This window comes from Cuculus canorus, chromosome 6 (assembly GCF_017976375.1).
Source record: "Cuculus canorus isolate bCucCan1 chromosome 6, bCucCan1.pri, whole genome shotgun sequence".
NCBI classification, from domain to species: domain Eukaryota; kingdom Metazoa; phylum Chordata; class Aves; order Cuculiformes; family Cuculidae; genus Cuculus; species Cuculus canorus.
In genome coordinates this window covers 17,754,460-17,777,931 of record NC_071406.1, presented here as the reverse complement: position 1 = coordinate 17,777,931, position 23,472 = coordinate 17,754,460, and the positions used below count along the sequence as shown (strand labels likewise).

Genomic DNA, 23,472 nt, shown 5'->3' with positions numbered 1-23,472 from the left:
GAGCTACTGTTGTTCATCTCCCAGCCTGGTGCCCTGCAGCATGCGTGGCTCCAGAGACATTTCTGCCCCAGGGCTGGTTTTTTCGTGTGTCTGTTTGCTCAACAGTAATTGCAACGCACGACTCCCGCCAAACACCAGCCAGGAGGAGTGCCTGGGGCAGGGTGACATTCACCCCATATGTTAGGCAATCCTGGCTGCTCCATCCCTCCCTCAGCTGCTCCAGAAAGGTGGCGGCTGCCGTGAATCGGGAGCAGGGACAAGTGCGTCAGCACAACGGGAATGGGCACCTGGGGAAATCAGGCAGCGCCACACCACTGGAGGGGGGATTTAGGCTGGCAGGGCCATGGAGAGAGGCAGCTGCCTGCTGGAGTGTGAGAGCAGGGTGAACCCCAAACATCAGCCCCACAGGCCCAGGCTGCTTCTGTCCCATGGGGCAGTGCACATCTCCTACTCTGTACACACAGTGCCATGCGTCCCCAAAGGTGTCAAGCACAGCAATCCCACACAGACCTGCTGCAGGGCAGGACCCCTCCTGCACACTTCCCTGCTCCCCTCGTTCCCCCATCAGGCCCATAAGCAGCACTCACACCTTCCTCCACCTAGCAAACATTCCTCTAGCCTCCCACCTCATACAGAACAAATCCTCCTCTTCTGTCTTCATCGCTCCCCTTTCACACTGCAAAGGTTCCTTCTGCCCCCACTGCCACCCAGCATCTCCAGGTGCAGCATCTCCAACATGCCTCCCATGCTGCAAGGCCCCAGGTGCAGCTCCTTCCCTGGAGCCTTGGGGCTCAGCACTACATCCATCACTCCCTGCCCTGGTACAGCTTGCATCTCAGAGCAGTGCCACCAGCCAGCACCACATCCAGGTCTGTAATTCCTCAGGGAAGCAGCAGCTATTCTGGGTCAGAACCTCAGAAATGCCTGGTCCCTGTGCAGGATGACACCCATCCTCACAAGGACCTGTGCAACCCTCGTGCACCCTACACCTTCCTCGCTGCAGCCAGGGCTGGTGAGCACAGAGGCTGTCCTGGGGCTCTGGAGGTGGGGCAGCAAAAGCCACCTCCACCCCTGCTAACGAAGCGCCAGGCCGGGCCAGCTGCAGGGCACAGGCTACACCCACTTGGCAGCCCCGCCTCCTGCAGCGTTAGGCGCCTCCCCCGGCCCCATCCCTGCATTGTCCCGGTTCTCCCAGCGCAACCCCAGTGCCTGGTGCAGCTGTAATGGTGATGGCACGGGCAGCTGGTGCACAGTGGTGGCTTGTGCAGGGGCACCGGGGGTACTGGGGGCCGTGTCAGTGGCTGCGGAGGGTGGCACCATGTGATGCACCCGAGCCATATCTCTCTCTCTCTCTTCCTGCCCCAAGCAGGCTCAGCATCACATGCTGACAGCACCTCTATGCCCGGCCCTGGCACCCTGCCTGGCCTGGCAGTGGGTACTGCAGCCACATGCTCTCTTCAGGCTGGAGAGCTGCCCTGCTTCTGCCAGCACCGGGCACCCCAACCTGCGGCAGGTTGGGCACAGCAAAGCCCAACCCTGGCTGGTCCCAGGCATGCATTCTGGCAGCAGCCTGCAAAACACCGCTGCCACCCTCAGCAAACCCACATCTGCGGCTGTGCCACCGCAGCCGTGTCAGCGGCCATGCGGCCCTTACCTTCCATGTCGATGATGGCCAGCACGGCACTGGTCATGGCCTCGCCTTGCTCATTCTCAGCGATGCAGGTGTACACGCCAGCATCCTCCTTCTTGCTGTCCCGGATCCAGAGGGTGCCATACTCCTCCTCACGCTGGGCCAGCGGCTCCTCATTTCGGTACCAGCGGAGGCTGGGCCGGGGGCTCCCCACCACCACCACCCGCAGCCGGATGTCACAGCCGGTGCCAATTGCTGCATTCTTCAGCTTCCGCACGAAAACTGGTGCTGCTGGGCGAGCTGGGCCCTGCCCTGGCACCCCCGGGTCTGCCGTGACCTTGGCACGCTTCGGGGGGATGCCGGGGCTCGGCGGGGCCACCCGGGGCTCCCCGTCAGCCCTGTTCACGCTGCTGCGTGCCTGCGCTCGGTGCATGGTCCACAGCTCCCGCGTCCAAGACCCCCGCTGCCCCGAGACAGCAGCACCCTGCCCCTCTTCACCCCCTGCCTGCAGCCCAGGGGCCCCCAGTCCAGGTGCTGTTCGGTTCGGTGCCTCGCCCCGGCTAGCCGCAGCCCCGAAGGTTGCAGCGCCGTGGGCAAGCAAGGGGCTATTTTTAGGCAGGGGCTCAGGTTGCCGCTCAACAAGCTAGCACTCCCCAAGCACCCAGTGCAGCACAGCACCCACACCCCATGCTCTGCTGCGACCCCTGCCCCACGACTCGGCACCTGCCTGGGTGCTAGTCCCGCGGGTGATGGCCACTCGCTGAGCTGTCCCGGCGCTGGGGCCGTGGCGTCCCCCCCCCTCGCCCGTCCTGTCCCATGTGGCCCCCGGAGAGCTGCACTCCCTCTGCCCCCTCTCCTGAAGTGGCAGCTGCCTCTGATATGTCACATTCCTTGGCCGAGCTCCCCCTCTCTGCGCCCGCCGCCCCGGCCCTGCAGCCCAGCTCCACTTGCAAAGATAGAAAGGGGCCAGCGCCTTTCCATATTAGCAGTGAGGACGAGGGGGGAGTGAAGCCTTCCTCCCCCCTTTCCCCTTCTCCAGTGGTGTCACCGAATCGGGACAGAGAGACCCTGGTGGCATGTGGAGGGAAAGGATGCCGTCATGCTTCCTGCAATGCGAGACTCCGGGCAGGAGCTATGCCTGCAGTGCCCCTTTGCCCCATCCCCAGCAGGCAGTGGAGAGGGGATCTCTGCATTTCTGGTCACCCCAAATCCATCCTGCTGAGAGGCTGCAAACACAGCAAAATCCCATTTCTCTCACCAAGCCTCTACCCTTCCGCCCTGGGCAATTTTTGTGCCAGCCGAGCCCTTCTTGGAGCAGAAGCACCCTGCTGTTTGGGTTTGGGGTGCCCCATAAGAGCTCCCACATGCTGCACTCCAGACAGTGACTGACCCGGGACTGCCTCCTGCTGTGTGCTGTTCCACCACCCCCGGGCCAGGCAGGGCTTCCCTGGCTCCCGGAGCAACGGCACATGTCTCGGCACCTGGCCCTGGCCACCCTCGCCAGGGGCTGTAAATCTGGGTGAGCCGGATGCGAGCAATACAGCACGCTGCTTCCCAGTGCAGGCCAGCTCCGACGGCTTTGGCACAGCCCGTGGCCGCTGGCCAAACGGCACGGGCATCAATGGAGCATCACTGATGAGAAGATCCAGGATCCCCAAACTTGGGCGGATGGGGCATGATGGAGCGGGATGCCCTGCTGGACCCACAGCCTGGCTGCAGAGCAGCTGAGGACGCCCCGGTGTCTGTGGGGCTGGGGGGGCTCTGCCCTGCCCGCGCTGCCCTGCAGGCAAAGGGCTGCTCTCTCCCCTGCCTGTCCCCCAGGCCCAGGGGGGAGCCCGGGCCCAGCCAGCCTGAGTTGGGCAGGGAGGGAGGTGTCGTCCCTCCCCCGGGCAGCCCTGGAGACCGTCCTCGATGTCACAGGGCCACCTGCTGGAGACAGCCTTTGAAATCAACACACAGACCTCTGGCCTCGCCGGCCCCGCAGCCAAAACGGAGTTTGCCATGCTGGTCTCTCCATCAGGGACCCCCGTCCCCAGCCCCAAGGCTGTGTCCCTGTGCTACCACCCCTGCCAAGCCCAGTGCTCTCCCAGGGTTCTGCTACCTGGCAGGGAGGTGTATCCCCTTCGGTGCCTCCCAGGACAGAGCAACCTTCAATGTCCCCACCATGGCGGGACGTTCGGCTCTGGGTTCCTCTGCCACAAGCCCCATCACCAGGGTGAAGGAGCTGAAGCTGAGAGCCTCACACCATGGCCACAGGGCAGGCGGCAACTGTGTTGCATAGGAAGGGCATAAGGGGCAGGTTGAGGATGGAGGTTCAGCCAGGGGTGTAGACTGGGGTGGGGTGGCTGATGCCCACGGGGTGCAGGGGGGAGGTAGATCTGTGATGAGGTCAGTGGCAATGGGAGGTGGGGTGGGGACTTGGAGACGTTCCAGGCAGTTGTGGATTTGGGACAGGTCTGGCCCAGGTGAGGGCAGAAAGGGGTTGGCTGTGGGGCTGAGAGCCACTGGCCATGGTGTGATGTCCTCAGTGTGTGAGGGGCACAGGGAGTGATCACCCAGAGCCCCTCCAAACCTGCTCAGGGCTCAGCTGCCACTGTTCCCAGTCCCACAAGGGCTCCCCGATCCAGTGCAACTGAGAAACCCACTGCCCCAGGCAGAAAAATGCTCTGTGCCACCTTCAATGTGAGGAACCTTCAATGTGAGGAACACACATGTTTTGGGGGGACCAGCAGCCTATGGGAAAGATGGTTCGGGGAGATGCTGCCCCCTCCATCCACCTTAGCCTAGCTCTGGGGTCCTGTGCATTTGCCCCCCTCAGATGCTGTCTCCCCTCCACCCCATCCCATCCCTGCCCCAGAAATGCACTGGGAGGAAGGAGTGATGCTCCGCTGTTTATTTCAGCCACCTGAAGAGTCACGTAGATGCAGTGGGGTGGGGGTGCAATGGGGCGAGGGGTGAGGGCGCCTCCCCTGGCCCCTGGGCCTCTCTCCGGCTCCTCTCCTTCTCTCCCCCCTCTCTCCCACTCACTCACTACTCCTCTCTCCTGTGTCCACCTACGAGTACCCTCTCGGCTCACGAGCCTGGCCCCACGCAGCCTCCTGCTGCTGGGGGTCCCCGTGATGGGGTGGGGTGGGCACTGCCCTCCTCTGCCCCACAGGGCTGCCTCCCGGGCCAGGGGGGACGCACGCTGGGAGCACCCTGGCTGCAAGCCCGGCAGAGAACAGGAGGCTCTGCCCGGACCCTGCTTCTCCCCATCACCAGCATCGCCACCATGCACCCAGAGAAGTGCCAGCCCTGGGGAGGCTGGCAGTGCTGGTGCAGGGGGACAGGACCCTGTTCCCATGGGACAAACCCCAAGCCCGTGCCTGCCGCAGGGAGGGGGCTGCAGGGGGATCCAGAACCCGCTGCTGGGACCGTCCGGCTCTCCAGAGAGCTGGCCCAGGCCACCACCTGCTCCCCCCCAGCCCCTCCTGCTTGTCCCCTCCCTTCCTCCTGCTGCACCCCCCGGCCTGGGCCTGATCCTGACGCTGGCATTGCCACTGCAAAGCTGCAAAAGCAGAGCGAGCCTTTTGAAGCTGAAGGAGAGAGCCCGAGGGATGCAGGAGTCCCAGAGGCGGCTGCACACCTCGGGCAGTGCTGGGGGAGGGCCGGGGGGCAAGGTGGGGGACTGGAGGGGGGCTTGACAGCAGGACGGAGGCAGGGATGGAAGGTGCCAGTGGGCTGCTGGAGCAGCCTCCTCTACAGCACTTCATGCTGTTGCTGGGTTGCCTCGCTCACCACCTGCCAGGAGAGAGACACCATGAGATGCCATCCTGTGCTGGCACTAGAGCCCCAAATGCAGGGACAGGTGCCAAGCTTGGCCCCTCTGCCTCCCTGCCACCCCCTGGTGCTGCCCTGTGCTCACCTCTCCATCGCGAGTTTCGATGGTTTTGATCATCACGGTCTTTTTGGTGTGCACCTCAGAGCCACGCTGCTCTGGGCTGGTCTCTGTGGGCAGGAGGACACGGTGGATGGGACCACAGGGACATGTGGCATGGGGGTACAGGAGTGGGGCTGGGGCCACTGTGGGGCTTCAGGAGCTCTGGCTTACACCCTCCCCACACACCCCAACTTGTGGCAGCATCCAACCACGTGCCCTCACCCCAGGGGCTCAGTGTGGCTCATGGGCTCATGGGTCCCTGACCTACCACCCTGGCTGCAGCCCCCCAGGAGGGAGATTTACCCCCACACTGGGGACCTTCAGGGACTCATTCCAGGCCCCCCTCCTCATGGGGCTATGCTCACCTCGGAAATTGAGTGCAGAGGCGAAGGTCTGATGCATGGGGATGCTGATCCTGCAGGGGCGTGAAGAGGAGATCTCAGTGCCCTCTGGCTCCAGCCCTTGGGCAGCTGCTTATGGGGTAGGAGCCCCAAAAAACAGCCAACTCTCCTTGTCCCCCGCCTTGTCCTATGCCCTTCTGCTCACCGGTTCTCCTCGCCCTCCAGCAGCTTGCGGTATGTGGCAATCTCCACATCCAGGGCCATCTTGACGTTGAGCAGGTCCTGGTACTCACGCAGGTGCCGGGCCATCTCGTCCTTCAGGTGCCGTATCTCTTCCTCCAGCCGGGCGATGGTGTCCTGGTACCCACCGGCCTCTCCTGCAAAACGCTCCTCCATCTCCCGCATTTGGCGCATCAGCGAGTCATTCTGGGAGGACAGGAGAGCTCAGTGAGGGGGAAACCCAGAGAAGCCAGTGAGAAATGAGAGGGAGATCATAAGGGAGAGCGGTGGTCAACCCTGGGCTGGGTCCAGCTGACGTGGGACCATGATGAGTGGCCGCCACCCTTCATCTGCCCCATGCTGGGCAGCAGAGCCTGGCAGGGCCGAGCTGGGCAGGTGGTGGGCAACCCTAGCAGCCTCTGCCTGTGTGCCCAGGCTCCCTGGCAAAGCCATCCTATCCTGGCTAGAGGGCATGCAGAGGTGCAGGGGAACCAGAGGGCTGTCAATGTGGGGCGCTGCCACACTGATAACTGCTGTCTGGCTCCTGTGACCAGGTCTGTGCAAGGGTGGGACTGTTGTGCCTTGTTTATTTTGCAACCAACTTCCCAGCCTGCAATTAGACACCCTGAGTCCTGTGCCCGCCTGCCTGGAGCCTTCTAGGCTGGGACACCTTTTGCAATCTGTGCCTTGACCCCAGGGCTCTGCCAAGACATCTCACAGAGGCCCAGACAGCCACTGGGGGAGGCACAGCCTGAATCTGGGGGATGAGCACCCCCATGGCAGCAACTCAAAGAGCTGGGAAGCACTCCCCACCCCAGAGCTGCCCCAGAGGTCCCTGAGCAGCCCCAGAGCAGCAGGTCTTTGCAGAGAAGCTGGGGTCTCCCCAACACTGTCCATGGCTCACCGTTCCCTTGAGGGCATCGATCTCACAGGTGTAGGATTGGATCTGGTGCCGGTACTCCATCATCTCCTGTTTTGCTTGCCTCAGTGCATCATTGTTCTTGTTGGCCGCCTGTGTCAGGTCAGACACCTGCGGAGAGAACAGGGTCAGCACACACAGACATCGGGACAGCCAGGACCCACCCACAGAGCCTGCTGCCTACTGCACCTTGGACTTGTACCACTCCTCAGCCTCAGCGATGTTCTTGGCAGCGATGCTCTCATATTGGGCACGGATGTCCCGCAATGCAGCTGTCAGGTCAGGCTTGGAGATGTCCATCTCTACCTGGATGTGCTGCTCCTGCAGCTGAGCCTGCAGCTCCCGGATTTCCTAGAGGGAAAAGGTGACACCTCAGGGCACCCACTCTGCCCCCCAGCCCCATGGGTGCCTGCAGGAAAGGCGGCCACCCCTAACCTACCTCTTCGTGCACCTTCTTGAGGAAGGCGATCTCCTCCTGCAGCGACTCGATGCGTCTTTCCAGGTCAATGCGTGCCAATGTGGCTGCGTCCACATCCTGTGGGGACACAGAGAGCAAGGGTTAGCAGGAGAGATGTGGAAAGAGCACAGGGACCACGCATTGGGGCTGGAGACTGAAAAGCTGTGCCCAGGGCCATGCCTCAGTGCTGTGTGCAGGCTGTCTGGGAGAGACAGGGATGGGAGGGGAGGTAGGAGTCCGCATGGGCAGGATGGGTACTCACAGCTCTGAAAGCAGCCAGGTTGTTCTCAGCTTCTTCCTTCAGCTGAATCTCCTCTTGCAGCCTGAGGACAGAGAAGGGGGGGTCAGGGGTACCCAGAGGAGGCACTGTGCCCCAGAAGCGATGTTCCCCTGAGCTGTCCCCAAGCCCACAGTGGGCTGGTGGAAAGACATCGTGTTGTCCTGCATTCCCAGCAGGCAGCAGGAGGGCTGGCAGAGGGCCAGGGGCTCTTCCTCCCATTCCCTATTATAGTCAACGCTGGAGCGAGCACAAAGGCATGAGGTCAGCTTGGTGCCACGAGCACTGCCCCTGCCCTTATAGGGGAGAGTGGCCGGCAGCCGGGGGACAGGGTGCAGGGTCCAGCACGGAAGGCCTGAGGGATGGCCATTGGCTGAGCCATCCCAGGGAGAGCAGGAGGGCAGGTGGATCTCAGTGATTCTGTGGGACAGGGATAAGGAGGGGGCACCACTGGAGTGTGAGCCCAAGGTCAAGGCTAGGGGGCCAGGCTGTGCCAGGGGAGAGGACAGTGCCGCAGGCTGCTGGTCAGAGGGAAGACGGCAGGCAGGAGCCAGAGAAGCCTGGGTGGTGCTGGCACATGGGGTGGCAGGAATATGACACCTGTTTGTTCTGGGCCCTGCTCCTCCCTTGACATTTAGGGGTGCTCCATGCAATCAGCCCTTGCTGCCCAGCATCAGATGCTCTGAGCCACCACAGCCCCACCAGCATCCCACTAGGGCTGCAGGGAGGGACAGCAGGCTGCGTCACCCCCAGCAGATGGAGCCTCCATTTCCCTGGGGCACAGGGGCCAGGAAGGAAGGCACAGACCCGTATCAGTGCAAGTGGCGCCTCAGGAGCATCTGTCCCTGCTGCCATGTGCCTCCAAGCTGGTCAGTCCCTGTGGGTGTCACTCAGCCCTGCAGTCCTTGTGGCTATGCCCTTGGCCCTACCCCCTCCTCAGCACCAGTCAGGCCCACAGCATCCTTGTTGTGTCCCTGCCTCTCCTGGGGCAGCATGGACACCCACGGCAGGCCTGCAGCATCCCTGGTCTACGGAAGTGCAGCCACTTCCTCCTTTCCCTCCTTCGTGTCCCGAGCAGAAGAAGCACCCCTGCCTCGGGTCACCCTCCCCCTCACTTCCGCCTGCCTGGCTCGCTCTGTCTGTTTGCCTGTCCTGCAGGGCTCAGTGCACCCATGGGCTCGCAACCCCTCCCTGGTGTGAGCAGAACGGAGACCCAAGTGGAGGGGTTCGCTCCATTCCCTCAGCTCTGGGGCCCCATGGCACTACAGCCCAGCCTCAGCCCCCCCACAGGGGAAGGCATGGGGACACTCCTGACTGCCAGAGCCATCCTACCCACTGGGTGCTCCCTGGCTGCCTGGCAAGGGCTGGCAGTGGCCTTTGGAAGTGCCCTGCTGAGATGCCCAAGCTGTAGGCACCTCTCTCACCCTGCCCCACACCGCTGGACCAGCTGTCCCCCACCTGCCCCGCTTCGTGGGTTTGGAATCATCCAGGACTGTTATAGCACGTTGCAGGTGCCCTTCTCCCAAAACTCACAGTGACCACGCCAGGACCTAGCAGCCTGCCGAGTGCCCTGCAGGTGGGTACAGCCAGAGAAAGGCACAGACAGGATGCTCTCCCCCACTCCGAGGACAGGTTGAGAGGGATAGAGGAGCGGGTCCATGATAGGCTCCAAGCCTCAGAGCACAACGATGACAGTGAGCACCCAAGGCACCTCTGGAGAGATGTCTGCCACCACCCATCCCTAGAGATGGATATCTACAGGGACACACTGGGGACACTCCTCACCTCTGCTTAAGCTTCTGCAGGTCATCGAGCAAGTTGTCGCGCTCAACCTCAACACGGGCTCGCTGGTTGGTGAGCAGGTCCACCTGGCGCCGGAGCTCCCGCAGCTCTTCCTCATACATCTCAGCCACGCGGGTGGGCTCCTTGCCCCGCAGGCGGTTCACCTCAGCCACCATGAGGGCATTCTGCTGCTCCAAGAAGCGCACCTTCTCGATGTAGTTGGCAAAGCGGTCATTGAGCTCCTGCAGCTCTACCTTCTCATTGGTGCGGGTCTGGAGGAACTCCTGGTTCATGGCATCGGCCAGGCTGAAGTCCAGCAGCTCTCCGGCACCTTGGTAGGCACTTTGGTAGGAGCGCAGGGGTGTCACACGGGTGGTGCGGATGCTGGACAGGGTGGGGACGGCTGAGGTGCGAGACACCTGGTAGACACGGGAGGTGACGGAGCTACCGCTGCTGCCTTTGCCCCCGAAGGAGGCACGGGAGAAGACCGGGGAGGCACCACCAAAGGTGCGGCGGTAGGAAGAAACACGCTGGCTGGAGGAGTAGGACTGGCTCATGGTGGCGGCGTGGGGCGGCGAGGCCGGAGAAGGGAGCAGGCAGCGGGGCTGGAGAGCGGCCGGCAGCTCGACGAGGCGTCAGGAGGGGACCCGCTGCGCCGCTATTTGTATCCTGCTGACATCACTCGCCCCTCCTGCTGCCGGGCAGCTGGGGGATGCTGCTGCGGGGGGGGGCAAATGGCCACCAGCCCCCGCCCAGCACCCCTCACCTGCCTGCACCATCAGCCTGTGCATCCAGGGCAGATGACGACAATGTCCATGGACCCCTGGGCACCCCCAGACTCTGCCAGTCTATCAGCCTTCCCCTGGCCCCCACTGCATTGCCCCGTCCCTGGGGGTGCAAGGGGAGGAGTGGGGCAGGGCGAGGTGAGTGCCCCAGCACTGCCCAGACCCCCACTGGTGTGCAGGGCCATCCACAGGAGGGGGTGGACAAACAGACAGCCTGGGCTGGGGAAAGAAAGGGGCTCAGCTCTCACACCATCAGTCGATCCCCTCGAGCCAGACCCTATGCCCAGTAGCCGCAGTCCCCAAATTAGCCTTGAGCACCACAAAATGCCCCTGGTGATCCCCTGACCTGCCCCATGGCAAGAGCACCAGACTTGGCTCTCCACGTGGGGCCAGGCTCCCACACCCGCACCCCTCAGAGGGGCAAGGGAGGGCCCTGGGAGAGGAGGATGTGGGGGGACCCCTGCTCTGAGTGTGGCTTGTGCTGACCCACCACACAAACGCCCCTTTCTGATACAGGGGGCTGAGGGCCAGCCCAGGGCTGGGCGCTTTCGGGGTGCTGCTGAGTGACCCCAAGCAGGTGCTGAGTTCAAGCAGCCCCAGTGACATCACCCTCCAGGTCCTCTCTCCGGCACATTCCTGAAGCAGCAGGCATCCAACCAAAATAGCCTCCCCAGCTCATACGCGTGGGACATATGTGATATTTATAGCGGGGGGGGGGAGGCTGTTAACCCTTCTTATGTCAGGCTTGTGGAGACCAGGGCTGGATGGGAATCCTGGAAGAAGAAGCCCTAGTCCCTCTCAGGTCCCTGTCACCCTGAGGGCTGGACAAGGCCTCTAGGTCATGCCAGGGTGTTGCAGGCTCTGTCCTGTCTCCTCAGCCTTTCCAGTGGTGCAGTACTACTTTGGGGAGCAGAAAGCCCAGCCCAGCTCCTCAAATCTTCTCAGAATAAGGAATATCCCAGTTCATCTCAGGACCCCAACTTCCCACCTCCTGGACAGGCTGTGGGTCAGGGCAGGCAGTGCCAGGGCCATCCACAAACCCATGCCAGCTGAAGAGGGCATCCTGAGGGAGGGGAGCTGTGCATGGGGACCCCTTTGTGGGGGTCCGCCTTGCCTGGGCAGCACCCCTCCTCTCCAGGCCCCTCAGTGCACGAGGCTTGCCCAAGCCAGGTTGTTTTGGCTGACATCAGCTGGCACAGCCCCAGCGCCTCTGTCCCTGGAGGCCCTGGTGGAGGGGACTGCCATGCCACCAGGCACTGAGTGACTCAGCATCAGGAGCAATGCTCATCCCTGCCCAGCCCTGCACTTCCCAGTCATCCGCCCCAGGTTCAACGCAGATGCTAAGCAATGCTAGGATTTGCCTATGGTTGCACCAGCATGGCAAAGGCTTGGGCTCGTTCACAGCAGCATCCTCCTGCCTGCTCCCTGCCAGGCCCTTGCCACCTGGGGGCCCAGCAACATGCAGCCATGCAGATGGGCAGAAGCTGAATGGCCTGCATCCCTTCTGCCCCACCCCCGCAAGCTCCCCATCCTTGAATGCCCTCCTGGCCATCTAGTTGCAGCATAACGCAGTGGCTTCCCAGAGTGTGCATGCTGCCTGGCGGAGCCTGCCTTTAAAAGGGAAGGTATTTCCAGATGGAGTTGTTTCATCCCAGTGCAGGGGGCCTCGTAGGGGATGGGGGGTAGAAGATGGAAAAAAAGACAGCATCCTTCCTTCTTCTTGGCCCTGCCCTGAGAACACTTTGCATATCTCTGAGCTCAGCACGTGTGCCCTGCCTGCTCAATAAGTACCAGCAGGGTGGCATTCCAGAGCTTGGCTGAGATGCAGAGGGATAGGTGGGTGCCCACACCAGCGCAGGGGAACCCAGGGGTCTGGGACAGCACAGCGCCAGCTGCACAAGTCAGCCACCCCTTCCCATGGCCCCATCCTGCTGCCCTGCTGTCTGGGATGTGGGGAGTATGGGCACCCCAGGGGCTGCATGTCCAGCAGTACCCAGCACCCTGCCCTGGCGCTTCAGGCAGGGCTGTAGCAATGCAAGACACGCCGTCCCCTGAGTCCCAGGCAAACCTTGTCCCCATCCAGCTCCCGTGGGATTAGGGAGGAGGCAGCAGCCTCTCCTGCTCCCTGGGGGCTGTGGCGGGTCTGCCCCAGCCCTGTGGGCCCCCTTGACAGCCGGTAGATGCAGCAAGGGAGCTGTGGGGAGGCTTCTGGAGAGCTGCAGAGCCACAGGGGGTGGGGGCTGTGCGCGCCTGGGGTGCCCCAGGGAGGGGAAGTGCACTCTTGAGCACTGCTGCTAGGAGGGGAAGTGGCTCAGAGGAGTCAACCAGGAGCACCGTCCTGACCCCAACTCTAGGATAAACTATTTGAAGTGGCCTTTCCTCTGACAGCCTTCCCGGAGGGCTCTGTGCAGGCAAGGGCCTTTTGGGTTGCAGAAAGTGGACAGATACCTTGAACTTCTCATCGCCTGTTAGGAAAGCCTCGTGTGCACACAGGACCCAGCAACGCAGGAAGCAGAGGGCAAGGAGCAGGACCCGGGGATCCTGCTGGGAGACCCATCCCAGGGACACGGCCCCAGGCACTCGGTGCCAGCTGAATCCGCAGGGGCTGCAAAAAGCAGAGAGCAGCAGTGCTGGGGTGCAGCACAGGGAGCCAGAGGGAAGGATGCTGCCTCCTGTCCTGTCCAGCCCTGTTCTGCCTCCCCACAGTTCCAGCCCAGGCCAGGCTGACCCAGACCGGCGGAGCCTGGGAAGTAGTCCCTGAGCCCCCGCACTGGCCCGTCCCCAGCTCCCGCCAGGCCCTGGGAGGAGGCTGCTGCCGGGAAGGCGTCGGGAACTGGAATGTCAAACAACTCCCTCTGGCCATGACATCCCCGTGAGCGAAGCCAGCTGCATCCTGCCCGCCCCTCCTCCCTGGCCCTTCCTCCCCACTGCCCCCCCAGGATTTAAGCTGCCCTGGGAGCCAGGAACAGCCTCCCCAGGCTATGGGCATCTTGGGGCTCGGAGACTGGCAGGATGTGGGAATGGGGTGCTGGCCCCTCCTTGTCCCTGTACCCTGCCACCAGGACACCCTCACCCCCCTCACGCCTGGCCCTGGCTCAGGGGTAAGCAGAAGAATGAGAATGAAGCAGCAAGGGCGTCCATCCCCCTCCCTCCTGGCCTCCAGCCGTCTCCCTCCATCCCATTCCTTTTACAGCCACAAGCCTCCTAGGCTCCTTTACCCTAAGAGGGAAGGACTGTGTGGTCCATTCCCCAGCGCTGACGGACCTAGAGTACATGCTACTATTGTCTAAATAGGAGATTGTTCTCCTTCCTTGCCTGGATCACAGCCCAGTCCACTGGGGTCCCAGGAGCTGGTGGGTGCCCTACAGGCTGCAGCCCCTGGCCCGCTACTCAACTCAGCTACCCTCGTGCCTTCACCCACGCCAGGACTCCGTGCCAGCAGTGTGGACCTACAGCTCATCTGGCTGTCCCTGGTCCTTGCCTATGTGTCCCCAGGTGATGGGGATGCTGGGGACTCTGGGGGTGATGGGGACAATGGGGACAATGGTCCATCTCAGAGTGGCACAGAGGTGCTGAGGGTGCCTGACTGCCCTCTGGCACCTGTGGATTGTGGAGGCATCCAGCTACCCCCTCGTAACCTGTATGGATGCTGGGAGGTGTTTGCTTGCCCCCCCCCCCCCCAGTCTATGTATGTCCTCAGGGTGAGTTTTTGTCTTTATGGTCCATGAGGATGGTGGGGATGACCTGTTGCCCCAAGGGCCATGTAGAAGCTGGAGAAGATCAGCTACCTCTGTGTCCATGAGGATGTTTGAGGCATATACCTGCCCCCATCACTCACCTCCAGCCAGCTTTATGATCCACGGGGATGCTGGGAGTATTCACCAGTGCCCAGAACTCAAGGGCAGGCTGAGGATGTCCACCTGCCCTTGTGGTCCATGGGACGTTTACCTGCCCCAGTGGCCACGGGGGTGCTGGGGATGCCCAGCTGCCTTCACAATCTACGTGGATGTAGGGATGACTGTCTGTCTTCATGGTCCATGAGGATGCTGGGATGTCTGTCCGCCCTACCGCAGGCCTCGGTAGCATCACCCATGCCAGTGAGATGAGGTAGCAGTTACGCCCGCTGCATCACTGGTGGCTCATGTAAGGCATGGTGGCCATTCACTCAGCCTCCAGCAATGCCTGGACAGTGATTTCACTTTCCCGTGCTCAGACACGTGGGTTGGGATGGGGAGGGACAGCTTTGATGGGTGCCATTCCTGCACTCATCCTGGCAAAACGCGGGGGGGAGGCATTCAGGCATCCTGGCAGACAGCAGGATAAGGGGGTGGCACTTCCTTGGAGCCTTGGCTGTGTTTACAGGCTCTGCCCTAGACCATCTCTCCATTAACCTCTTCCAGTGAGGCTCCTCTCTGGCTACCCATCCCCAGAGTCATCCACTGCCCCAGGGAACACTTCCTGGTGGAAAGGCTGCATAGCACCCATCCTGGGCTGCCAGAGGATGTGGAAAGGGGAACGGTGCCCTGCCACTGCCAGGCACCCCTGGGCACATGCGTGAGCCCAGCAGCCAGGTGCAAATACCCTGAGGATGGGGCTGGCATTGGTTCTGGGAGGCTGCCTGGGGCTCCCCACTGCGCTTGGGGCTCCGCAGGGCAGAGAGCACCGGGGGCAGGAGCAGTGCCTTCCCAGGACCGTGGTGATGGCTGGGGGGCAGCTGCGTCAGGTGCTGTGCAGCCCCTGGCATCCATCCAGGGGTGAGTCAGAGCCCACCCGGAAATAGCGAGTGGGAGCTTTTTCTGGAAGCCCCGCTGTTCCGGGAATAGCTGCGGCATGCCAGGGCACTGCCATTTGCTTGAGCCTGCAGGGCTGGGCAAAGGCCACACCCGGCCCTGCCACTCACCCCCTGCTCCAGCCACCCCAGACCCAGGCACCCTCTGCTCCTCCCCCCCTGGGGACCCATATGTCCCAGGCACCTGCATTTCCAGGCACCTGCATTTCCAGGCAACCATCCTCTCCAGGCAGCCACCGGCTGGTGGGACTGTGGCATCCAGGCACCAATGCTGCAAAGGTCCCAGGCATGGCCTGGAGACTACCCAGCAGCGCCTGGCCCTCAACTGTGTCCCTGCAGCACCAAGAGGTGATGCTGGCAGGAGGAGCTGGGGGACAGCTGCCTGGGCACCCAAGTTCCTATGGAGGCTGCTGGGCAGGGGGCACGCATGGCCCATTTCCGGACCAGGGTGCTGGGTGCCTGGCCCCAGCTTGCTCCCGTCTCAGCAGGATGCTGGCCCTGTGTTTGCTGTAGTGGCTGTGGTTGACATGGAGACCCTCCAGCTGTCTGCTTGCAGGGTGCCAGGCGATGGGGTTGCTCGTTCCTTTATGGTGGCGGGGAGAGGCAGGTGCTGGGGGCTGGGAGCGTAAATTCAAGGCTATCATGATCTCGCAGCATGGCAGGTCCCAGGGGCAGGGGCAGCAGGAGCGACAATTTCCAGTCCCCAGGACATAGATGGCATCTCCCACTAACAGGGTGCACAAGCTGGTGACTCAGGAGCTGGGAACTTGGCTGGCACCAAGCATCTAGTCCTGGTGCAGCACTCACAGGCCACCACGTTCGTCCTAAGGCTGCTCACCCATGTCTGGGAAGACATAGGATTCTGCCTGGAAAGGATGCATGAGCGCTGATGGAAACCCAAAACTCCACTGCCACCCCAGCCTGTGCAGGGGACCCAGCCAAGGGCAGGAGCCGCACCAATCCATGTGAGGTCCAGCGGTCCTATCCCTCAGATATGCCCAGGCTGTGTCCTCGCTGGGGCTGACAGGCAGATGGGGTGCTGCCCTGCCACCATGACAACTGCCAGCACTCCTATGCACCACTGTCACACGGGTGACAGCCCCAAGGGTTTGTGCCTTGTTTTCCATGAGGGCCACACACTGCCAAGGGTCGGGGGGGGGGGGGGGCCGCAATGATGGGGGCTGCAGCTTGGCTTACACCAGTGACTCATCCCAAAGACAGTCTTTGGGAAGTGTGTGTGTTCCCCTGTGCACTTGCACCCCTGGACAACGTGGGGACACTGCAGCAGAGCCAACCCCTGTTTTGGGGCCATCCCTACTCACCCAGTGCCTGGAGTTGGGGCACCCTAGAGCAGCACTGGGTGAGCACCCCTACCTTTTTGTTCTCACCTCAGTCCCTCCTGGCTGTGCCTAGCTTCCACCCACCCAGCCCCAGCTCTGCCCTGGCTTGGGCAGGCATCAGGTTTGCTTGGATCTGGACCAGGGTGCAGGGAGTGGGTTGCATGGTGTAGCATGGAGGGTACAGGTTGCATGGTGCAGGTTGCATGGTGCAGGTTGCATGGAGGGTGGGGGGTGCAGGGTGTGGGCTGGAGGGTGCTGGCTGCATGGTGTAGGGTGCACACTTTGGGATGCAGGATGCAAGGTACAGTGTAAGTGGTGTGGGGTGCAGGATGCAGGGTGTGTATTGCGGGGTTCAGGGTACTCAGTGTGGTTTGCAGGGTGTGGATTTGCAGGGTGCGGATTTGCAGGGTGCGGGGTTCGGAGTTCAGGTTCAGAGTTCGGGGTTCAGGGTTCGGGCTCCTCCGCGGCAGCAGGGGGCGCGCGGGGCGGCGCGGGCGGTGTCGGCCATGCAGGTAGCGGGCGGGGGTCGGGCGCTGCCCGGGGCCGGGGGGGGGGGTCTCGGGGGTCCTGGGGCGGGGTGTCCCGTGGCTGGGCGGGCGGTGACGACGGTGCCCGCAGGTGGCGGCGCAGGGTTCGAAGCAGGCGGCGCAGGCGGCGGCGCAGGAGCTGGTGAAGTTCGTGAACCGGAGCCCCTCGCCCTACCACGGTGAGGCCCCCCCGCCCCCCCCTCGGCCCCGCCGCCGCCCGATGTGGCCCCCCCTGACCGCGCTCCCCCCGCAGTGGTGGCCGAATGCCGCAGCCGCCTGCTTCAGGCCGGCTTCCAGGAGCTCAAGGAGTCCGAGCGCTGGGACGTGCGGCCGGCGCACAAGGTGGGACCGGCGGGGCGGGGGGGGCGGCCGGGATCGGGGGAACGGCTGGGATGGGAGGGAGCGGGGATAGGGAGGACAGCTGGGATTTGGGGGGGCGGCCGGGATGGGGGAGGAGCGGGGGGGAGGGGGGGTGGGCGGCCGGGATGGGGGGGGAGGGGGAAGCGGGGACGGGGGTGCAGCCGGAATGGATGGGGAGCCGGGATGGGGGGCGTAGCCGGGGCGGGGGGGGAGCGAGGATGAGGGGGACAGCCGGGGGGGGAGGGGCGGGGATGGAGGGGACAGCTGGGATGGAGGGGGTCGGGCGGGATGGGGGTGACAACCGGGATGGAGGGAGGGATGCGGGGAGGGGGGAACAGCCGGGATGGGGGGGGAGCAGGGATGGAGGAGGGTGGCCAGGATAGTGGGGACAGCCGGGATGGGGAACGGCCAGGAGGGGGGAGAGGGAGAAGTGGGGGCAGCGAGGATGAGGAGGGCATGGTGGGGGGCGGCAGGGATTGATGGGGGGCAGCGAGAATGGACAGGGAGTGGCAAGGAGAAGGAGGGTGGCCAGGGATTGATGGGGTGAGGAGGGGGAGCCCGGGAAGGGTGCTAGGGGGTGCAGCCGATATGGGGTCAGGGGCTGGCTGGGCAGACGGGATGTGGTGGGCAGCAGGGATGGAGAAGGGGGCGGCGAGGAGGAAGGTGGTGCCGGGGTGGGGGACCGGGTTGGGAGGGGAGAGGGGTGAGGAGGAAGGGGGTTGGGGGAAGAGGGGAGTGGCCAGGATTGGGGGGAGCAGTGAGAATGGCGGGGGAAGGCAGCAGGGATGAGGCGGGGCACAGGGATGGGGAGGAGGCAAGGATGGAGGGGAGAGGCAACGGGGGCCAGAGAGGGGCCGGAGAGGGGCCGGTGGGAATGGGAGGGGAGGTATGGAGAGGGGGGTGGCCGCCCCTCACATCCCCCCTACACCTCTGCCCCCAGTACTTCCTCACCAGGAACTACTCCACCATCATCGCCTTTGCTGTTGGGGGCCAGTTCCAGCCTGGGAATGGGTTCAGCCTGCTGGGAGCCCACACCGACAGCCCCTGCCTCAGGGTAAGGCCAGCCAACCAGTGCCTTTCCGCAGGGCTGGAGTGTTCCCTGGCACCCTCCAGTTTCACTCCACGTGCAAAACCTAAAACTACCCTGGCTGTTGCTGTCCCCCGCAGCACCCTTGCTGCACCCTTACACCTCCCAAATCTGCCACCCAGGGCAGCCTGTGCCGACCCCCTGCATTGCTCCATCTGCTGTTACCGCTTCTGTGTCCTCTGTCCCACAAAGCCACTCCCAGCACCCTGTGCTGACAGGATAAGCAATGAGGCTCTGGGAATGCTCTGCCCAGTCCCCACCAGATACCCAGTCACTGGGGCTTTGCAGTGCGGGTAGTGACACCTCTGTTCTCACACAGGTGAAGCGGCGCTCGAAGCGGGGGCAAGTGGGCATAGTGCAGGTCGGCGTGGAGACCTATGGAGGGGGCATCTGGAACACCTGGTTTGACCGTGACCTCACCGTGGCCGGGAGGGTGATCATAAAGGTGAGCCTGATTTGGGACAGGCACAGTGGGCTAGCTGTGTGACCCTGGCTCTGGGTATGTGACTCCCACCCAAAGTGGGACCTGCTGCAGCTTCTGAGCCCTGCAGGCCAGACCCCAGCAGTTGTCCTTGTGCTTCAGGACCCAGCCACAGGGCGCCTGGAGCAGCGCCTGGTACGTGTGGAGCGGCCCATCCTCCGCATTCCCCACCTGGCCATCCACCTGCAGCGCAGCATCAATGAGAACTTCGGGCCCAACACTGAGCACCACCTGTAAGGCTTGGCTTGTCCTCAACCCCTGGCTCATCCTTGGGAGGGCTGAGACCCAGCTGGAGCAGTGCCCAGCCTTTCTCACTTTGGCAGCTGCCATCATGGTGGGGTGGTTTTCAACAGCTTTTCTCAGCCTATAGAGTCCTCCCAGGAGATGGCTGGACACTGAGGTGGCACAACTGATCTGTGCTAAAACGTTTGATGTCCTTGCTTTGTCATGGCAGTTGCTCCCTGGAGGAGCAAAGCAGGCACCCCGAGAAGGGTTGGTTGTGTATGACCCAATCAGCAGAGGTGAGCAAATGCCTGGGAGCTAATGGCACCATCTCCCCACAGGGTGCCCATTCTGGCCACCGCTGTACAGGAGGAGCTGGAAAAGGAGGTGCTCATGGAGGCCACCCCTTGTGATGCTGCCTCCCAGGTGAGCTGAGTGCCAAGGTCTAGGAGGGGTGTTTGCTAGGACCTGACCCTTGTCAACTTTGATCTCCAGTTCTCAGGGGCCTGCCGGAAGAGTCCTCTTCTCCTCCCCAGTCACTGCTGCTCACCTTCTGCTCTACCCACTGCTCTATCTGAGCTGTGGATGTGACACATCTACTCAGCATTGCTCTGCTCCCACACTAGCTTGCAGCTGTGGCATAGAAAGGGTTGGAGCCCCCAAAAGCGGCCATAGTCTCCCTGAGGAAGCAGGGAAGGGAGATTGCACAGGGAGCAGAGAGGCCCTCTCTAGGCCTTGCAAACAGCCGTGCTGTCCTGGATGGGGTGGGGACTTGGACACAGCATGGGTTAGTAGGAGAGAGGACTGTGCCAAGGTGAATGCAGTGTGGGACGGCTCTGCAAGGGGGAATGGGGAGTTTCACTGCCATCTGCCGCCCATCCTGCCTGCAGCTCTGCTTTCTTCCCAGGCAGAGCGGCACAGCCCTGTCCTGCTTTCCCTGCTCTGCCCCCAGCTGGGGGTGAAACCGGAGCAAATTGTGGAGATGGAACTATGCCTGGCAGATACCCAACCAGCGGTAAGGGCAGGAGCCTCCCCCTGCCTGCACATAACCTGGGGACTGGAACTGCACAGGTTTTGTCTAGCACACTTCCTCTGCCTGGGGCACTTCCTATGCCTGGGGCATGCCTGGGCCTGGAGCTCAGCAAACTGAGAGGAGGCAGCTCCTGAGGGACAGAGGTGAGGGGACTGGGGTGGAACACAGTGGCAGGTACATTTTGGTGACCTGAAGCTTGTGCCCTGCTCCTCCTGGCTCTCTGCCTGTAGACGCTGGGTGGTGCCTTTGACGAGTTCATCTTCTCCCCACGCTTGGACAATCTGCACAGCTGCTACTGCGCCCTGCAGGTGAGCGGGAGAGGGAAAGGAGCCTGGGGTCACAGCATGGTCCGTGTGAGCCCTGGCTCAGCTTAGCGGCACTGTGTTCTTATGGGATGGGTCTGGCTTGTTGGATGATCTGGGGTTGGACGGGGGCTTCCCCCTTTGCTGGGTGTGTGGGTTCCCCAGCAGCTCCCAGCGGTGACCTCTGCTCTCACTGGGCAATGTGTGTGCCCACAGGTCCCTTCCTCATTGATTTGGGCTCTTCTGGGGGGGTTCCTGCCAGCTGAATGTTGAGCTTCCTGAGATGGGATGGCACTCAGGCTTGTGTCCTCTCTTCATTAACCCTGCAGGCTTTGATTGACTCATGTGCAGCACCCTCTTCCCTCTCCCAGGAGCCCAATGTGCGTCTCATTGCGCTCTATGACAATGAGGAGGTGAGCGAGGGGCTCAGACCTGGGATGGCTGACACGGGGAGAGGCTCCATGTTCTTCTCCCTCCCTGAGCTGTGCCTATCAAGAGATCGATCCCAAGCCCCAATGGGGCAAGGGGAGGTTTGCTTACCCCCTCATGGAGCATGGTCCAGGCAGGGGGTGGGAAGCACTGACAGGGTGGGAAGCTGGTCTGCTGGCCCCTAGGGTGCAAGGGGGTTGTGCTGAATGGGTTGTGCTAATGGTGATTCTTGGCAGGTAGGGTCAGAGAGTGCACAGGGCGCAGAGTCCTTGCTTACGGAGCTGGTGCTGCGCCGGATCTCAGCGTCACCACAAAACCTGACAGCCTTCGAGGAGGCCATGGCCAAGTCCTACATGATCAGCGCCGATATGGCCCACGCTGTGCACCCCAACTATGTGTGAGTAGTCTGAGCAGCGGTGTGGGCCTGGGCAGCTTGTCTTGCTGGCTGGAGGCATGTATCACTGTCATTCCCGAGGGAGTACAGACAGGACAGTCCTTGTTGCAGCAGGGAGGGAGGGCTGTAGCATGAAACTCCTTCTCTTCTACAGGGACAAGCATGAGGAGAATCATCGTCCAGCCTTCCACAAGGTAAGGGCAGTACTCTGCTTTGGGTTGGGACAGGTGCTGTCTGTCCTGCAGCGCTGTGAAATGCCCCGATGCTCCTGGAAGCATGGTCCTGGGGTACAGTTCAATGGCACTCAAACAGGAGACATTTGTTCTGCAATGTTATTTGGCCATGCCGTGTGTCTGCATTAATTATTTGGGACCAGAGCTTTAGCCCTGGTGTCTTTCCCTGCTCTGAGCTTGGGCTGTCCCCGTGGCAGGGCTGTCACCATCCTGACGGATTGTGCAGGGAGCGGTGTAGAGACTGTTGGGCTGGTGTAGGACAGTATTCAATCTCTGCAGGTCTCTGCCTGTGTACAAGTGTGTTCAGCCTCACCATCTAACCCTGGTGCCAATCGCGGGCCCTGCTATTCCTTCCCTTGTACAGGGCCCTGTCATCAAAGTGAACAGCAACCAGCGCTACGCCTCCACAGCTGTCACCGAAGCAGTCATCCGGGAGATTGCTGCCCGCATGGGTGTCCCTCTGCAGGTGAGCAGGGCTGGGCAAGCCTTCCGTGAACATTACCGGCTTGGAATGGCCCTACCCGTGGGCTCAGGAGAGGGGGCCTGTGCCAGACTCCCACCCATCTTTACTGTGTCTGTCCCTGCCTGCTCTGCCCTGCCTGCTCTTCTGGGGCTCCAGCTCCTGGGTTGGCTCAGGAACCAGAGAAAAGGGCTTGGCTGAGCGTGTCCCATCTCAAGGGGATTTTGCACCCTGTCTTGGGGCTGGTACTGCTTCCTCATCCCAGGCTGCCTCCCTTCAGGCCTAGGGGCCTATGTGGGAGGCTGTGGGACAGCGTGAGGAGCTGCTGAGGCCATCTCTCCATGCAGGAATTCATGGTGCGCAATGACACCCCCTGTGGCACCACAATCGGCCCCATTCTGGCCTCCCGTCTGGGGCTGCGCGTGCTGGACATCGGCTGCCCACAGCTGGCCATGCACTCCATCCGGGAGATGTGCTGCACCTCAGGGGTGCTCCAGAGCATCGCGCTCTTCAAGGTGAGTCCCATGTCCCCTGTTCTGTGCTGAAGACACAGAAATCATGCTGCTCCACATTTCCTGCATCCCCATGTCCCTACCCAGCCCCTGCCTTGGACCTGAGCCTGGCCATCCTACCAGGCTCCCCACCCCTCCAGAGCAGCACAGGTAGCAGCTGCTTACAGAGGCATCCCCTTGCATCCCAGCCTTCCCTGGTGACTGCCATCCCCAAATGGTTCCTATGGCAACCAGCGTCAGCCTTGAGTCAGTGATGAGTTACTATGGTGACGCAGTCCACTTTGCAAGGCACTGCCTGATATGACTCCCAACAGGGAGCCGCTGCCTGTCCCCCCGCCACTGCCCTGCTTGGCCCACCCTGACAACCTGTCTCCTTCCAGGGCTTCTTCGAGCTCCTGCCGGCGGTCAGCAGCAGCCTGGTGGTCGACTGAGCGCAGGAGGAGGGGGCTGGCAGTGGATTAAAAATGCCATTAAAGCATCTCTGTCTCACTGAGTGGTCCATGTGCACGGCTGAGGATCGCGAGGAACCTGGGTCAAAATCTCGTGGCACCCATAGGGCCAGGAGGGGGACCCATTGGTGTGTGCACAGCGGCCCCCTCAGTGCCCTGTTGGGGGGGGTCCCTGCTAACAGGCAGGAGAGCTGTGGGAAGGGTGTTCGCTGCCTCCTGCAGCCCTGGCGCTGCCCCCGTCCCCAGGGCACTGCTGGTGGGTCCTGTCTGGCGCTGCCCCCTCCCCGGGACCGTGCTGGTGGGTCCAGCCTGACGCTGCCCACTTTCCGGGTGGGATTCGGGGGCTGCTCCCCCCAGGCTGTGCTGGGTCGGGCTGTGAGGGTGCGGCCCGGCGCTCTCCGGTGATTGGGCGCTTCCCGTGGGTGCGGCCCGAGCAGGAGCCAATGGGAGCGCGGGGCTGGGAAGGGGCGGGCGGTGATTGGCGGAGGCGGTGTACCGCGGGGGCGTGGCTCGCCTCCAGGGAGG

General features: G+C 62.7%; 3 protein-coding genes across 7 annotated transcripts in view; 1 reads left to right on the top strand and 2 right to left on the bottom strand.

The window, feature by feature from the left end:
• The window catches only part of SPEG (striated muscle enriched protein kinase), a 39,280-nt gene extending 36,828 nt beyond the window's left edge, over positions 1–2,452 (bottom strand). For 3 of the 5 annotated variants that reach the window (XM_054069592.1, XM_054069593.1, XM_054069596.1), the window contains exon 1: positions 1,655–2,452. In XM_054069592.1, the coding sequence (XP_053925567.1) occupies positions 1,655–2,063 (409 nt within the window). In that variant the 5' untranslated portion in view covers positions 2,064–2,452. The remainder of the gene's footprint in view (positions 1–1,654) is intronic. The other 2 variants (XM_054069594.1, XM_054069595.1) reach the window with 1 other exon arrangement.
• A 2,049-nt stretch (positions 2,453–4,501) lies between these two features.
• On the bottom strand, positions 4,502–10,187 carry DES (desmin). The gene is made up of 9 exons (XM_009555507.2): positions 9,548–10,187; positions 7,748–7,808; positions 7,468–7,563; positions 7,218–7,379; positions 7,014–7,139; positions 6,096–6,316; positions 5,915–5,964; positions 5,535–5,617; positions 4,502–5,410 (listed from the first exon to the last, which is right to left on the bottom strand). The coding sequence occupies exons 1-9, from the start codon at positions 10,099–10,101 to the stop codon at positions 5,369–5,371; spliced, it is 1,395 nt and encodes a 464-aa protein (XP_009553802.1). The 5' UTR covers positions 10,102–10,187; the 3' UTR covers positions 4,502–5,368.
• Positions 10,188–16,908: 6,721 nt separating this feature from the next.
• DNPEP (aspartyl aminopeptidase) lies at positions 16,909–22,987 on the top strand. The gene is made up of 15 exons (XM_054069829.1): positions 16,909–16,970; positions 17,077–17,164; positions 17,239–17,327; positions 18,286–18,399; positions 18,752–18,877; positions 19,016–19,146; positions 19,477–19,561; positions 20,043–20,150; positions 20,399–20,476; positions 20,800–20,883; positions 21,136–21,296; positions 21,448–21,487; positions 21,891–21,992; positions 22,334–22,501; positions 22,879–22,987. The coding sequence occupies exons 1-15, from the start codon at positions 16,965–16,967 to the stop codon at positions 22,927–22,929; spliced, it is 1,431 nt and encodes a 476-aa protein (XP_053925804.1). The 5' UTR covers positions 16,909–16,964; the 3' UTR covers positions 22,930–22,987.
• The last annotated feature ends 485 nt before the right edge of the window (positions 22,988–23,472 follow it).

Excerpts from the sequence above, each read along its gene's own strand:
- DNPEP (XM_054069829.1), top strand. Across the intron at positions 17,165-17,238 it reads GAGCCCCTCGCCCTACCACG|TGGTGGCCGAATGCCGCAGC; the intron begins GTGAGGCCCCCC and ends CTCCCCCCGCAG. Across the intron at positions 21,488-21,890 it reads ATCGTCCAGCCTTCCACAAG|GGCCCTGTCATCAAAGTGAA; the intron begins GTAAGGGCAGTA and ends TCCCTTGTACAG.
- DES (XM_009555507.2), bottom strand. The coding sequence starts at position 10,101 with ATGAGCCAGTCCTACTCCTCCAGCCAGCGTGTTTCTTCCTACCGCCGC. Across the intron at positions 7,564-7,747 it reads ACCTGGCTGCTTTCAGAGCT|GATGTGGACGCAGCCACATT; the intron begins GTGAGTACCCAT and ends GTGTCCCCACAG. Across the intron at positions 7,380-7,467 it reads TCAAGAAGGTGCACGAAGAG|GAAATCCGGGAGCTGCAGGC; the intron begins GTAGGTTAGGGG and ends TTTTCCCTCTAG.